Source organism: Panulirus ornatus, chromosome 50, assembly GCF_036320965.1.
Source record: "Panulirus ornatus isolate Po-2019 chromosome 50, ASM3632096v1, whole genome shotgun sequence".
NCBI lineage: Eukaryota > Metazoa > Arthropoda > Malacostraca > Decapoda > Palinuridae > Panulirus > Panulirus ornatus.
The window spans coordinates 13,572,312-13,590,033 of record NC_092273.1 but is presented as its reverse complement, the minus strand read 5'-3'; the positions used below and the strand labels follow the sequence as shown (position 1 = coordinate 13,590,033).

At 38.5% G+C, this 17,722-nt stretch overlaps 1 protein-coding gene across 1 annotated transcript; it reads left to right on the top strand.

Moving 5' to 3' along the window:
* The first annotated feature begins 1,288 nt into the window (after positions 1 to 1,288).
* LOC139764609 (protein Asterix) lies at positions 1,289 to 14,521 on the top strand. The gene is made up of 4 exons (XM_071691452.1): positions 1,289 to 1,423; positions 3,462 to 3,570; positions 6,696 to 6,793; positions 12,842 to 14,521. Exons 1-4 carry the CDS (start codon positions 1,371 to 1,373, stop codon positions 12,915 to 12,917), a joined length of 336 nt encoding a protein of 111 aa, XP_071547553.1. The 5' UTR covers positions 1,289 to 1,370; the 3' UTR covers positions 12,918 to 14,521.
* The last annotated feature ends 3,201 nt before the right edge of the window (positions 14,522 to 17,722 follow it).

The following is a 17,722-nucleotide window of genomic DNA, read 5'->3' as shown; positions in this document are numbered from 1 at the left end:
GAGAGAGCAGAAGAGGGTGTTTTGAAATGGTTTGGTCACATGGAGAGAATGAGTGAGGAAAGATTGACAAAGGGGATATATGTGTCAGAGGTAGAGGGAACGAGAAGTGGGAGACCAAATTGGAGGTGGAAAGATGGAGTGAAAAAGATTCTGAGTGATCGGGGCCTGAACATGCAGGAGGATGAAAGGCGTTCAAGGAATAGAGTGAATTGGAACGATGTAGTATACCGTGATCGACGTGCTGTCAGTGAATTGAACCAGGGTATGTGAAGCGTCTGGGGTAAACCATGGAAAGGTTTGTGGGGCCTGGATGTGGAAAGGGAGCTGTTGTTTCGGTGCATTATACATGACAGCTAGAGACAGTGTGAACGAATGTGGCCTTTGTTGTCTTTTCTCACCGCTACCTTGCGCACATGCGGGGAGGGGGTTGTCATTTCATGTGTAGCGGGGTGGTGACAAGAATGAATAAGGGCAGACAATATGAATTATGTACATGTGTATATATGTATATGTTTGTGTTTGTATATATATGTATACGTTGAGATGTATAGGTATTTATATGTGCTGTGTCTGGACGTGTATGTATATACATGTGTATGTGGGTAGGTTGGGCCATTCTTTCGTCTGTTTCCTTGCGCTACCTCGCTAACGCGGGAGACAGCGACAATATATATATATATATATATTATCCCTGGGGATAGGGGAGAAAGAATACTTCCCACGTATTCCCTGCGTGTCGTAGAAGGCGACTAAAAGGGGAGGGAGCGGGTGGCTGGAAATCCTCCCCTTTCTTGTTTTTTTTTTTTTTTTTTTTTTTTTTTTTCCAAAAGAAGGAACAGAGAAGGGGGTCAGGTGAGGATATTCCCTCTAAGGCCCAGTTCTCTGTTCTTAACGCTACCTCGCTAACGCGGGAAATGGCAAATAGTATAAAAAAAAAAAAAAAAAATATATATATATATATATATATATATATATATATATATATATATATATATATTATATATATATATATATATATATATATATATATATATATATATATATATATATATGTATGTATACACATATATATATAAAGACCACGATCTGTATGACCTATTTCCATGTAGAGACAGTAGCGCTCTCTGTAGGAATTTCAATAAACCATTACAACTGAAGTGCGGTTATCCATATATATACATATATATATATATATATATATATATATATATATATATATATATATATATATATATATATATATATATCGTATAGTTATCCCTTAGAAAAGAAGTAAAGAACCATCGTCGTGTTGTCAGCTGAGGAACGTCAACAGCAGACGATTGGAGTGTCTGTTACACGTACGAAAAGTTGCCTTTCGCCAAGAAAAAATGCAGATGTCAAATAGCAGTTCGGATCCAAGGAGATCAGATAAAATTATGAGGTAATACCTTATCATCTTAACCGCATGGAAAGCTTTATATGTTTTCTAAACGTAATTATGGTCAAGGGAAGTGGGAGCACGGACCTGACGAGATGGCAACATGCATATATATTTCAGTTTTCTTCCTACTTTCAAAAGTGATGTAGATTTTGTGTACAAAAAAAAAGTTAATAATAGATGTGGGTAATGTTCCTGTTTAGAGGCACCACAGGAATAACTCGGGGGCTTTAGGTAAAATGCATATAATGGATTCCTTTCATCAAATACAATTGATTTAGACACGGGGAACTGGTCATTACTTTTTTTTTTAGTATCACAGGGATAATTACGAACAAAGTAGGCGGGACTTTGATTGATGACAGAAATTTTGGGAATGATAACAAGGAATTTATGTTAAATTTAGCGCATACCTGTATTAACCAAATTAATGTAAATTTATCCTCAGTACAGCATAGTATAATAGCATACCATACTATAACACACCCTTTTTACATCCATATTATAACGTTTTCCTTATAGTCTTTGATATTATACATCAATACGAGACAAGCACATGAAGCAAATATCGCTAATGAATCAGAGAGCAGATGCATAATGTATAGTTGATGAGTTTTGATTGAAGTAGTATCATTGGATTCATTGCATTCTACACTCTGTAGAGTTGATGTATATTGTGGGTTATTACTTGTAGCCTTTCCTTCTGCAAGGTAAAGTCCTTAGAAGTTGGGCAGGGCTTTGAATTTGAAGGAAGTGTTATGTTAAAAATTATTCTTTACTAAGTGTTCAGAGTGGAAGGAATAGATTAGTACCACTTCCACTAGAATTCATCAGATGGAGCAGGAGTAAGTTGCAGATGTCCACATGCTATGTGTGAGGACATTTACAAATAACTGTCCTGCTGTCCTACGACAGCAGCAACAAAACATCCACCTAATGCTTTCATCAGATTCTAAAGAGCTTCACTTGAAGTGTAAATCAGTTTGAAAATTGAACAAAGCTTTAAAAAAGACAATTTGCTAGTGAATTCAAGCAAGGGCAAATTTTCCTTTGTATTAAGCATTGTAACATTTGAAAATTGAACACAAATGAATCTAAGACCTGCAAGTGTGTTAGGTGAGTTCAGATGTCTACAGATATGAAAGGATCAAATTACTGCCTAAGGGGGTCTGTGTGCAAACCAAGTAAAGCTCAGTAAAATATGAAAAGTGCCAGTTAGATGTTTTATTACAGCAGTCCACGGGACAGTCATGTGCAAAGGTGCGAGGCCAAAGCAAATGCCTTGCAGATGCTAAAGGCATCCCTCTTGTGATTGGAACAATTTGCCATGCCTCATACAGAGTTGGATTTTAGCATATTTACAGAAATTTAACACGTTGTTCAGCTTTATTCATGTGGTAGGAGTTTGGAGTGAACCAACATATTTGATGCACATAGCAGTCCTTGTTTCTTTGTCATCTATATTTTGCCAATATTGTTTGGGCCATTGATGTGATAAAGCAAAAATGATTTGTGAGATTATCTCAGTAATTATTTAAATCATCAGAATATAACCTTTGTTTTGCAAAACCTTTGATTACCCTAGAAGAATACCATGGTCAGAGATTTGATTCCCAAAACCAGTTGTCGAACAAAGCAAAGGTAGCTTTTCTCATGTGACCCATGCTGGACATAGTTTCATAGTTTAGTGAAAATCTAATACTGTATATCTTTTCTCTTTCATTAATAGAGGTTTTAATTTCATGGTAAGTTTTTCTTCCTTTCAGAACAATGAGTTTCAGGAATCTGGAGGGGGTATGTTTGCATTTAGGAGAACTGTGAATGGTACGGAAATCTTGTATTTGAATGCTGTAGTTTTTTGATTGCAGCTACTTTGAATTACTGCACAGTAGATCTTCTGCACACCCATCATTTTGCAATCATAAGTGGTGAACCTGTCACCTTGTGCTGTTTTGCAGTACTGGTTTTATCACTGTCATTTGATATTATCATAATGACTTGATATTAGATGTGATCTCTCAAAGAAGATCATTATTGACAGGTACAAACCTCCAGCACAGGGAACTCCTGGGGCTCCTGGTGAAGATCCAACAACTGACTACATGAATGTACTCGGCATGATATTCAGCATGTGTGGACTCATGATGAGGGTAAGTGATAGATTAGTAAGGAAGATGAGATTTGTGAATATTTCATTGGTTGTTTATGATAAAGCATACCTTCAAGTTTTTATGGTTACTTCTGAGAGTAAATTGAATGTAACCTTAAACTTAAACACAATTGCCCTTACCTGCACATATACATACATATGTATAACATATATGTATACACACAGACAAATACATATATACACATGTACGTATTCATACTTGCTTGCCTTCATCCATTTCTTTCGCTAACCCACCCCATAGGAAACTGCATCGCTACCTCCCCGCTACAGTGAGGTAGCACCAGGAAAATAGACAAAAAAAGGCCACAGTCATTCACACTTGGTCTCTAGCTGTCATGTGTAATGCACCAAAACCACAGCTCCCTATCCACATCCAGGCCCCACAGACCTTTCCATGGTTTACCCAAGATGCTTCACATGCCCTGATTCAGTCCATTGACAACACATTGACCTGGTATACCACATCGTTCCAATTCAATCCATTCCTTGCACACCCCTCACCCTGCTGTATGTTCAGGCCCTGATTGCTCAAAATCCTTTTCAGTCCATCCTTCCTCCTCCAATTTGGTCTCCTGCTTCTCCTTCTTCCCTTCACCTCTGATACATATAACTTTTTTGTCAGTGTATATATATATATATATATATATATATATATATATATATATATATATATATATATATATATATATATATTTTATACATATTCACCATTTTCCGTGTTAACAAGTTTTAACAAGCATTAAGAACAGAGGACTGTGCCAAGGAGGAAAAATCCTCACTTGACCCCCTTCTCTGTTCCTTCTTTTGGAAAATAAAAACTAGAGGGGAGGATTTCCAGCCCCCCCACTCCCTCCCCTTTTAGTTGCCTTTTACGACACTCATATATATATATATATTTTATTTTATTTTATTTTTCTTTGTCGCTGTCTCCCGCATTAACTAGGTAGCACAAGGAAACAGACGAAAGAATGGCCCAACCCACCCACATACACATGTTTATACATACACATCCACACACGCAAATATACATACCTATACATCTCAATGTATACATATATATACACACAGACATATGCATATATACACATGTACATAATTCATACTGTCTGCCTTTATTCATTCCCATCGCCACCTCGCCACACATGGAATAACAACCCCCTCCCCCCTCATGTGTGCGAGGTAGTGCTAAAGACAACATAGGCCCCATTCGTTCACACTTAGTCTCTAGCTGTTATGTAATAATGCAGTGAAACCACAGCTCCCTTTCCACATCCAGGCCCCACAGAACTTTCCATGGTTTACCTCAGACGCTTCACACGCCCTGGTTCAATCCATTGATAGCACGTCGACCCCGGTATACCACATCGTTCCAATTCACTCTATTTCTTGCACGCCTTTCACCCTCCTGCATGTTCAGGCCCCGATCACTCAAAATCTTTTTCACTCCATCTTTCCACCTCCAATTTGGTCTCCCACTTCTCCTCGTTCCCTCCACCTCTGACACATATATCCTCTTGGTCAATCTTTCCTCACTCATTCTCTCCATGTGACCAAACCATTTCAAAACACTCTCTTCTGCTCTCTCAACCACACTCTTTTTATCACCACACATCTCTCTTACCCTATTATTACTTACTCGATCAAACCACCTCACATCACATATTGTCCTCAGACATCTCATTTCCAGCACATCCACCCTCCTGCGCACAACTCTATCCATAGCCCACGCCTCGCAACCATACAACATTGTTGGAACCACTATTCCTTCAAACATACCCATTTTTGCTTTCCGAGATAATGTTCTCGACTTCCACACATTCTTCAAGGCTCCCAGAATTTTCACCCCCTCCCCCACCCTATGATTCACCTCCGCTTCCATGGTTCCATCCGCTGCCAAATCCACTCCCAGATATCTAAAACACTTCACTTCCTCCATATATATATGATGTAGGTGTTACTGGACTCTGCTGACTCACGGTTAACTGCAAGGGAAAAGTTACCTTTGATGAGGTTGTATCATTGGAAGTACAGTCTCATCAAAGGACACAAAGGAGTCCATATTTCTTCAAGTCTTGATATCAGGACCTTTTCATAGAAATATGTACTGAGAAACATTATATCGGAACCTTTGCAAACACTGCACAAGAGTTGGCCTCTACCAGTGGATAAGAAGCAACTCTTAAGAGTTCGCTAGTTATGGAGACTGTGTTGTCATGGCCACCCCCTTTATGGAGTTTCAGGAGGGAACAGACATCAGAGATATAGATAGAAAGATAGAGATGTCTTCTTGTGGAACAAGTGCTGTAGAATTGCTTCCTTGGGTGGTAGTAATGGTTATTGTTCTTAAGAATACCAAATGAAAATAAATTCAACATTCACAAGTTTGTTTTAGCTTGCTGTATCATTGATCGCCTCTGCCGTGCTCTCACAGGACTATACACTTTCCATTGTCTCCAGCAGAATATTCCATGTGTGGACACCTCTGTTGCATCTAACGACATGGTGGGCTGGCTGATAATTTTTTATTTTTCATCACTTTTTGTTTTACTGGTAGAGGTAGCTAATCCAGGTGCCTCATCCATATATTCCGGAATCTCACCTTCCTTAACCTTGTATATCACACACATTGTTAGGTTTATATTAACCACTTTCTTGGGCACCATTGATGTTTTACCTACACTCACACTTATATGCCATTTTCCAGGTATGATGGGTTTAAAATGTTCTCTAGATACAAACAGGGAATAGCTGTAGAGAGAGCAATGAAGACTAAACTGATGCAGATTATGGCATTGGGTGCACAGTTGCCTTAGAGAATGGAAACAAAGATTGTAGTGAGTGTCTTGACTTTTCTACCAGTGTATGGAGAAATTTTTCACCAAATATCCAGATTGGTTTCTTTCTTATTAAACACATTATTTATATTCACACATTATTTTTTTTTATAAATTGGTTTTCGATCACTTTGTTACACAGCTTTTTGTATGTTTGATTTTATATGGAGAACAAATTTCTCTTAGGGGAGCTGTATGACACTGTATATTTATTAATTTTCTGTGTTATTTAGTAAGAAAAGTAATTTACTCCATATTATTTTCCTTACAGTTGAAGTGGTGTGCTTGGGTGGCACTATACTGTTCATGCATCAGTTTTGCCAACTCCAGAGTAAATGATGACACTAAGCAGATGCTCAGCAGCTTCATGTAAGACTTTCGTGTGATATAGTTGTTAGATGTATGATATCTGTAATCGGCTTCTGGTAACCAGAATGTTTGGGTAAAATTTCATTTGTCTTTTCCTGATTTGAGTATATTGAATAATATATTTCTTATTAATAAATTGATTGAGCAGTATTATAAGTGCAGTTACTGAAGATGATAAAGGATTCCTTTAATCCTTTCAGGATGAAGCCATGAAAATTAAGGGGATTCCTTAGGTTGGAGGGTTATCAAAAATTTCAAAAAGCTGTTGTAGTCATTAATTTATAGAATATATCAAGATGAAAACACAAAAAAATAGGATATTAACCATATTTTGTTGCTGTACAGGCATTTAAATTTGGTGTACATTTCAAAGCCATACCTTTCTCCCTGTGTTTTATATGGGTAACTCACTCACAAGAATTCTTTCCCAATGCTAATTGTAATTGCTTGTGACATAAGGCATGTTTACATATCAGTTAAATGTGCCATACATTTTAAATGACAATAGGAAAAAGCATCCCATACAAGTAAACATAGACTTTCCACATTGACAGTCACACTACCCCATCATGTATGGGTAAATGACAACATAGGATTTTTTTTCTTGTACTAGTTATAGTTGCTTGTGGAATGTGACACCTTTACATACCAATAAAGTATGCCTTCCAGTTAAAATGAGGATGGGACAAAGCAATTCTTATAAGTATGGCTGAGTCCTGGCACCCTAGATTATACATATAAAGAGTTAAGAGAAAAGAGCATAAGGTACTAACCCTCAAGTTTTAATGTGGGATCAGACCTGAATCTTTCGTGTTCATTTGTATTTTGATATATCTGAGTTATACCCCACCATGATTATATATGCAGAATTAAGATTGTTAGATGAAAATGGCCAGCTAGATGCAATTTGGAAGCCCTTTAAAATGACAGATTACATAGAGTAAAGGAAAGTTATGAGGTATGGTATTCCTCCTTCAGCAGGAATTGCCATTTTGAGACAATAATTTGATAATAACTATGGTCATACTTTGTGACTAATGGGCACTCAATCCCCTTGCTTCACTTCTAAGCTGCCATGTAATGCAAATAGTGACACAATTCCATCTTTTGCTTCTTTTTTTACCCAATTTGTTATTTTTTTTCTGCAAGTAGAAGTGGATGTGCTGGAAATGAGATGTTTGAGGACAATGTGTGGTGTGAGGTGGTTTGATCGAGTAAGTAACGTAAGGGTAAGAGAGATGTGTGGAAATAAAAAGAGCGTGGTTGAGAGAGCAGAAGAGGGTGTTTTGAAATGGTTTGGGCACATGGAGAGAATGAGTGAGGAAAGATTGACCAAGAGGATATATGTGTCGGAGGTGGAGGGAACGAGGAGAAGAGGGAGACCAAATTGGAGGTGGAAAGATGGAGTGAAAAAGATTTTGTGTGATCGGGGCCTGAACATGCAGGAGGGTGAAAGGAGGGCAAGGAATAGAGTGAATTGGAGTGATGTGGTATACAGGGGTTGACGTGCTGTCAGTGGAGTGAATCAAGGCATGTGAAGCGTCTGGGGTAAACCATGGAAAGCTGTGTAGGTATGTATATTTGCGTGTGTGGACGTGTGTATGTACATGTGTATGGGGGGGGGGTTGGGCCATTTCTTTCGTCTGTTTCCTTGCGCTACCTCGCATACGCGGGAGACAGCGACAAAGTATAAAAAAAAAAAAAAAAAAAAAAAAAAAAAGAAGTTATAATATATGCACAACTTTGTGCCATTTGATTTGTGAGACATTCGTCTATCTAAACAATTTAATATCACAATTTTGTTCATGGTTTAACATAATAAGAGTTTATAGTGTTCGTGGTTTTACATGATAAGAGTTTAATATGTTCATGGTTTTACATAATCAGAGTTTAATATGTTCATGGTTTTTCATAATAAGAGTTTAATTATTTTTTATATTTTTTATTGTACATGATTGCCATTTCCTGCTTCAGCAAGGTAGCACCAGGAAACAGACAAAGAATGGTCCATCCACTCACATACACACATATATATATGCATATATATATATGCATATAAACGTGCATACACGCGACAGGAATGAATAAGGGCAGTCAGTATGAATTATGTACATGTGTATATATATGTATATGTGTATATGTGTGTATATATATGTATACTTTGAGATGTAGAGGTATGTATATGTGCGTGTGTGGACGTGTATGTATATACATGTGTATGTGGGTGGGTTGGGCTATTCTTTTGTCTGTTTCCTTGCACTACCTCGCTAACGTGGGAGACAGCGACAAAGTATAGTAAAATGAGAATGAAAAAAATACATACATGAACATATACATACATCAACACATATACATATCAGTATATACACATATGCATATCAACATATACACATATACATAGACAGGCATATACATACATGTACATATTCATACTTGCTTGCCTTCATCCATTCCTGTCGCTACCCCGTCCCACTGGAAATAGGATCACTACCTCCTACTTTGGCGAGGTAGTGCCAGGAAAACAAACAGAAAAAAAGGCCACATTCATTCACACTCAGTCTCTAGTTTTCATGTGTAATGCACCAAAACCACAGCTCCCTATGCACATCAAGGTCCCACAGACCTTTCCATGGTTTATCCCAGATGTTTCACATGCCCTGCTTCAGTCCATTGATAGCACTTCAACCCTGATATACCACGTCATTCCAGTTCATTCCACGTCATTCCAGTTTTCACTCCATCCTTTCACCTCCAGTTTGGTCTCCCACTTCTTGTTCCCTCCACCTCTGACACATATATCCTTTGTTGATCTTTCCTCACTCATTCTCTCCATATGTCGGAACCATTTCAAGACACCCTCTGCTGCTCTATTTTCACACATCTCTCTTACCCTTTCATTACATAGTCGATCAAACCACTTCACACCACATATTATCCTCAAACATTTCATTTCCAACACATCCACCCTCCTCCGTACAACCCTCTCCATAGCCCATGCCTTGCAACCATATAATATTGTTGGAAATACTGTTCCTTCAAACATACCCATTTTTGCTCTCCGAGGTAACGTTCTCTTCTTCCACACATTCTTCATCGCCCCCAAAACCTTTGCCCCCATCCCCCACCCAGTGACTCACTTCTGTTTCCATGGTTCCATTTGCTGCCAAGTTAACTCCTAGATATCTAAAACACTTCACTTCCTCCAATTTTTCTCCATTCAAACTTTCATCCCAATCAACTTATCTCTCAACACTACTGAACCTAGTAACCTTGCTCTTATTTGCATTTACTCTCAACTTTCTCCTTTCAAACACTTTTCCAGACTCAGTCACCAATTGCTGCAGTTTCTTCCGTGAATCAGCCACCAGAGCTGTATCATTGGCAAACAACAACTGACTCACTTCCCAGGCCCTTTCATCCCCAACAGACTTCATACTCACCCCCTTTCACCAAAACTCTTGCATTTACCTCCCTAATCGCCCCCATCCTTAAACAAATTAAACAACCATGGGGATGTAACACCCCTGCCACAGACTGACCTTCACTGGGAACCAATCACTCTCCTCTCTTCCTTCATGTACACATGCCTTACGTCCTTGGTAAAAATTTTCAGGGCTTGAAACAGCTTACCTCCCACACAATAAACTTTTTAGGCCTTCCACAAAGCATCTCTATCAATCCTATCATATGCCTTCTCCAGATCTGTAAATGCTACATACAAATCCATCTGTTTTTCTAAGTATTTCTCACACACATTCTTCATAGCAAACTCCTGCTCCACTGATCCTCTGCCACTTTTGAAACCACATGCTCTTCCCCAGTCCGATGCTCTGCACATGCCTTCCCATATAATTTCCCAGGAATACTCAATAAACTTATGCCTCTGTAGTTTAAACACTCACCTTTATCCCCTTTGCCTTTTTCCAAGGCACTATCCATGCATTCTGCCAATCCTCAGGGACCTCACCATGATATATACATACATTGAATATCCTTACCAACCAATCAACGACACAGTCACCCCCTTTCTTAATAGGTTCAACTGCAATACCATCCAAACCCGCTGCCTTGCCAGATTTCATTTTCTGCAAAGCTTTCACTACCCCTTCTATATTAACCGAACCATTCTCCCTGAGCCTCTAGCTTCGTACACCACCCTGACTAAAACACCCTACATCTGCCACTCTTATCATCAAACACATTCAACAAACGTTCAGAAAAGTCACTCCATCTCACTTCATCACTGCTTGTTATTACTCCCCCTCCTTGCCCCCTTCACTGATGTTCCCATTTGTTCTCTTTTCTTACACACGTTCCAAAACATCTTTTTATTCTCCTTAAAGTTTAATGATATTCTTTCACCCCATGTCTCATTTGCCTTTTTTTCAACCCTTGCATGTTCCTCTTGTCCTCCTGCCACTTTCATTTATACATCTTCCAGTCCTTTGCATTCCAATCGCCTCTCTTTTCTCTCACTAACAACTTCTTCATCCCACCACTCACAACCAATAAATAGCAGTTTAATATGTTCATGGTTTTACATAATAAGAGTTTAATATGTTTATGGTTTTACTTAATAAGAGTTTAATATGTTCATGGTTTTGCATAAGAGTTTAGTATAAGAAATTTACATGGTCTCCAGTGTGCATAAAAGAACCACAGATTTTGATCCCATGCTTTTTCAGTTAAAAAGAATCCCATTTTCATTTGCAATATTTCTTAATAAACCAAGAAACTCTTATATGAAACATCTTCTACACCAAGTTAGATGGGGTTTGAAAAATGTATTTTGTTGCAAACCTTGCAGGCCAACTTGTTGAAAATTTATGCTAAATTTTTCTTCTTTTGCGACCTACTTACACACTATCTGTTCTCTCTACAGATCACATATACATCACTTTTAAATCACCTATATATTAGTATTCATTTTTCATACATGTTCATCATTTCCCGTGTTAGTGAGGTAAAGTTAAGAACAGAGGACTGAGCCTTAGAGGGAATAACCTCGCTTGGCCCCCTCCTCTGTTCCTTCTTTTTGAAAAGTGCAAACAAGAGGGGAGGTTTTCCAGCCCCTGCTTCCTCCCTTTCAGTCACCTTTTACGGCATGCAAGGAATACATGGGAAGTATTCTTTCTCCCACCCCCAGGGATAATTGGTATTCATATTAATGATAAGAATTATATGCTAAAGCATTTTTGTCAATAGACACCATGCAGTCACCATACACACACAACAAAATGGGCCATACTGATGGAAGGCCATGTCATTATGACAGTTTGACAGATAGAATTCATTTATCCACCTAAGATCACTGTGTAATGATGACATCAGTCTTTCAATGTGCAATTGATTTTTTGGCCTCCCATTGTGCTAAACATAGCTTTCTTTTCTTTTCACGGAGGTGCACAAGCAGTATAGAAACTTTTTTGAAAGAATTGAGATTAAACATACCTAGTTTAGGAAAAGCACAAGCACAGTATACTGTATATTTATACATTACAAGATCTGCCAATCCGAAGTACACAAGTTTATATTTACTTACATTTCGTGTTTTTTTTATGTAACTGATTAAGAGCAGACAAACCATGAAAGCCATTTTTGTTTTCTTATGAATTAAAAGTTAAGCTTTTGAAGCTTAGGTATTTTTTACCAGAATGGTTTATCCTGTGTATTGGTGGTGTGGGTGCACTGATGGGAACTATGGGTTGCAGTGAGTGCTCTGCTTGAACTATTTCCCAAATACTAGGTGCACCATGGTCATTAGTGGGTTACTGAGGCTTCCAGGCACCTCCAGTGATTCATCCTATGTTTTGGGTTACCATCTGTGGCAAATTATTCTTGAGGGAATCTGTTTTTATTTGTTCAGAGCCAGTTCAGTTTCCCAGTTCATTCATTAGAAAAATTATTGTCTAGGGTATGGCCTTTTTGACACAATATTTTTCAGGGATCTAAAGCAGTTTCTTGACTTTTCATAACTAATGTAAGAAAAGACTTCCCAGATCATTTTATTTGTACTGTACACATATTTCTTTTGTTTTTACATTGCAGGCTTTCCATATCTGCCGTTGTGATGTCTTACCTCCAGAACCCCCAGCCAATGACACCTCCATGGTCTAATATATAGATGATTTGAATATTAGCTCTTCACTTCATTGGGAAATTTAAGATATGTTTCAATGTATTCAATGTATTGTTGAGTTGTTGAATGATGAATGTTTGAATTAAATGGTTTAACATTTTGGGCCAGTCAAATTTTCCAATGCTGTCATCAAATGGAAGATGTATACCAAGATTTTTGTAATCTGTAGTAATGCATAGGAATGTCTGAACAAGCAAGGCATTGTTATGAAATTTTCGTAACAGTGTGTGTTATGTAGGACATGGGAAAGAGGTAATGCTTTATGGACTTTAAATGGAGGGTAACGTGATCTATCTCTTGTTAATATATGAATATTTGGTTTTGATTCATTTTTTGTAAAATAATGTTTATCCATTCCATTTGTCACAATATTTGATAATAACATTTATCATTCATATTAGCAAATAATAATACCTACAAATAACTTTTTTATCTACTTGCCCTTTTCTGCCATAGCAAGATAGCATTAGAAACAGAAGAACAAATAACATAAACATTTATATATGACACCTATAACAGACATAAGTATTTTGAATGTGTTTCTGGATAATAGGTGATGTTACTGAGTGTGAGCCCATGTTTTGTCATTGATTTGCAAAAAATTTGGATTTTTCAAAATTATTTTGTTGATCTCGTTTTACCTTACATGGGCAAAGGCCCTGTGAGTCTTCATCATCATTTGGCATAAGTCAATGTATTGTCTCCTTTAACTTCTAATATTTTAAACTTCTCTGAAACTCCATAGCAAATTTGAACCAACCTTAGCAGAGTTAGTCCATAGATAGTCCGTTTTCAAATTTGTATCTAGAGATCCTAACATCATCCATGATGGCTGCTGCTACTAAAAACATATTCAGACAGCCATAACTTTTTTATAGCAAAATTGGCTGAAATTTGAGATGCAAGTAAGGCTTATTGCCAAACCTTTAATGGAAAATATCCTTCAAAAGCACTGGACCAATTTGGACTGTACTTGTGCAATTGGTTTTTGTGCAGTCCCTTTTCAGAATTGTGTATGGTATCCAAGATAGCCACTGCAATTAATTTCTTTAATGGCCAAAACTCCATAGTGTAACAGCAGATTTGCTTTGATTTCAAATAAAGCTAAAAAGTTATTAGTACATAACATATAATCACAGAATTGGCTCAGATATTGACTGTATGAGTTGTTTGACATGTAGGTTTTTCTTTTTCTCTATTTTGCCTGTTAGGCCTATCTTGTAAAAATAATCACATGATGAAGCCAGATGAGTGATACAAGCTCTTGGGAGCCTCTAGTTTAAGGATGTAATTCATATATATGTTTTTACTTGTACCATCCTTCAAAAACTCTTTATGGAAATTGACATATCTGTATATTTTCATGCCTCTCCCAGTTATACATCCCAGTTGTTAGTTTTAATAATAGTTATTCTCTTGATATTCAAAGTGGAGAGAAAAATAAGTGTTTGAAAATGTTATCATTCATTGTTTGTGTAATAATATTTATACATGTACAGAATATAATACTGTATATATTTAAGTACTAGCAATACATACTACAGTTTAAGATGTACTTTTTTATTGCTAAGTAAACCCTTTTACAAAAATGTTATTTTCCTCTCCCTTTAACAATAGATTATATACCACATGTATCTTCTCTAAATTCATTGCCTGAAGCTGTAGCTTTTTCTTATTATAAATGTATTCTTTAAGAATTTGTAGTTCTCATATTATGTCTGCCAAGTTAAAAAGCCATCAAAACCTTAAACAGAATCCAGATACCACAGCTGCCATTTTTATTACAACAAATGCTAATAATCTAAATGAGTTTTTGTGGTTTATTTGATTTTGTGATGTATGGTGTTCCCATAAGCTAAGCTGGTGGCATTAGAGGAGAAATGATGGTTATACGTAAGAGAAACCAACAAAGATATTGTTTCACTCATCTGTGGTCAAGATTTTTACACAGTTCTATACGTGATACCTTTAACTTTCATCAATTGACTTGAATGGTATTATCAGTATTATTTTCCCTTTGAGAGGGAAGGGTAGTTCTAGGCTTGGAGGTCAGGGCAAGGGAAGGCCATGAAGAGTAGTTGTCTAGGAAGAGGTAGGTCATACAAGGTATGAGGGGCTCAGTGGATGAGAGGGCAGTGCAAGGAATGGGGTTTTGGAAAAGAAGGGTTAAGCAGGTGTGGGGAGTGGAGTATGCCACAGGGGATATAAGAGTTGAGGGTTGTGAATGTAATGCAAGGGGTGTGAGTCAGGGTTAAGTGAGGGGGATGTGGTTGGTGGAATGCAGGGCCATACAGGGGGTGGAGGGCAGGGGATGGCAGCACAAAAGGCCTGGGGAAGGGAGTGCCATGTAGAAGGAAGAGGTTAGGGGATGGGAGTTCTGTGCAGAATGTAAGGGGTCATATAATGGAAGAAGTGTTTGTGAGGACTATATCCAACCATGAAAGTTACCAAAATGATGGTAGCTTTAAAGCTACATTCAAGGTTGCCTAATAATGACAATAAAGATATATATAATAGGGTTGATAGAGATGCATTGTGGAAGGTTTTAAGAGTATATGGTGTGCGAGGTAAGTTGCTGGAGGAAGTGAAAAGTTTTTAACAAGGATGTAAGGCATGTATATGAGTAGGAACGGAGGAAAGTGATTGGTTCCCAGTGAATATCGGTTTGTGGCATGGGTGCGTGATGTCTCCATGGTTGTTTAATTTGTTTATGGATGGGGTGGTTAGGGAGGTGAATGCAAGAGTTTTGGAGAGAGGGGCAAGTATGCAGTCTGTTGTGGATGAAAGGGCTTGGGAAGTGAATCAGTTATTATTCACAGATGATAAAGCGCTAGTGGCTGATTCTGGAGAGAAACTGCAGAGGTTGGTGACTGAGTTTGGTAAAGTGTGTAAAAGAAGAAAGTTGAAAGTAAATGTGAATAAGAGCAAGGTTATTAGGTTCAGTATGGCAGAGGGACAAGTTGATTGGGAGGTAAGTTTGAATGGAATAAGACTGGAGGAAGTGAAGTGTTTCAGATATCTGGGAGTGGATTTAGCAGCAGATGGAACCATGGTAGCAGAAGTGAGTCACAGGGTGGGGTGGGGGCGAAGGTTCTGAGAGCGTTGAAGAATGTGTGGAGGGAGAGAATGTTATCTCGTTGAGCAAATATGGGTATGTTTGAAGGAAGAGTGGTTCCAACAATGTTATATGGTTGCGAGGCATGGGCTATAAATAGGGTTGTGTGGAGGAGAGTGGATGTGTTGGAAATGAAATGTTTGAGGACTATGTTGTGTGAGGTGGTTTGATCAAGTAAGTAATGAAAGGGTAAGAGGGATGTGTGGTAATATAAAGAGTGTGGTTGAGAGAGCAAAAGAGGGTGTGTTGAAATGGTTTGGACACATGGAAAGAAGTAAGGAAAGATTGACCAAGAGGATATATGTCTCAGAGGTGGAAGAAACAAGGAGAAGTGGGAGACCAAATTGGAGGTGGAAGGAGGGAATGAATAAGATTTTGAGTGACTGGGGCCTGAACATACAGGAGTGTGAAAGGTGTGCAAGTAATAGAGTGAATTGAAATGATGTGGTATACCAGGTCGACATGCTGTTAATGGAGTGAACCAGGGCATGTGAATCATCTGGGGTAAACCATGGAAAAGTCTGTGGGGCCTGTATGTGGAAAGGGAACTGTGGTTTCGGTGCATTACACATGACAGCTATAAACTGAGTGTGAACTTTTTTGTCTTTTCCTGACACTACCTACCTTGGGTGGAGGATGCTATTTCACGTGTGACAGGAATAGATGAAGGCAGCAAGTATGAATATGTACATGTGTATATATTTTTTTTTTTTTTTTTTTTTTTATACTTTGTCGCTGTCTCCCGCGTTTGCGAGGTAGCGCAAGGAAACAGACGAAAGAAATGGCCCAACCCCCCCCCCCATACACATGTACATACACACGTCCACACACACAAATATACATACCTACACAGCTTTCCATGGTTTACCCCAGACGCTTCACATGCCTTGCTTCAATCCACTGACAGCACGTCAACCCCTGTATACCACATGACTCCAATTCACTCTATTCCTTGCCCTCCTTTCACCCTCCTGCATGTTCAGGCCCCGATCACACAAAATCTTTTTCACTCCATCTTTCCACCTCCAATTTGGTCTCCCTCTTCTCCTCGTTCCCTCCACCTCCGACACATATATCCTCTTGGTCAATCTCTCCTCACTCATTCTCTCCATGTGCCCAAACCATTTCAAAACACCCTCTTCTGCTCTCTCAACCACGCTCTTTTTATTTCCACACATCTCTCTTACCCTTACGTTACTTACTCGATCAAACCACCTCACACCACACATTGTCCTCAAACATCTCATTTCCAGCACATCCATCCTCCTGCGCACATCTCTATCCATAGCCCACGCCTCGCAACCATACAGCATTGTTGGAACCACTATTCCCTCAAACATACCCATTTTTGCTTTCCGAGATAATGTTCTCGACTTCCACACATTTTTCAAGGCTCCCAAAATTTTCGCCCCCTCCCCCACCCTATGATCCACTTCCGCTTCCATGGTTCCATCCGCTGACAGATCCACTCCCAGATATCTAAAACACTTCACTTCCTCCAGTTTTTCTCCATTCAAACTCACCTCCCAATTGACTTGACCCTCACCCCTACTGTACCTAATAACCTTGCTCTTATTCACATTTACTCTCAACTTTCTTCTTCCACACACTTTACCAAACTCAGTCACCAGCTTCTGCAGTTTCTCACATGAATCAGCCACCAGCGCTGTATCAT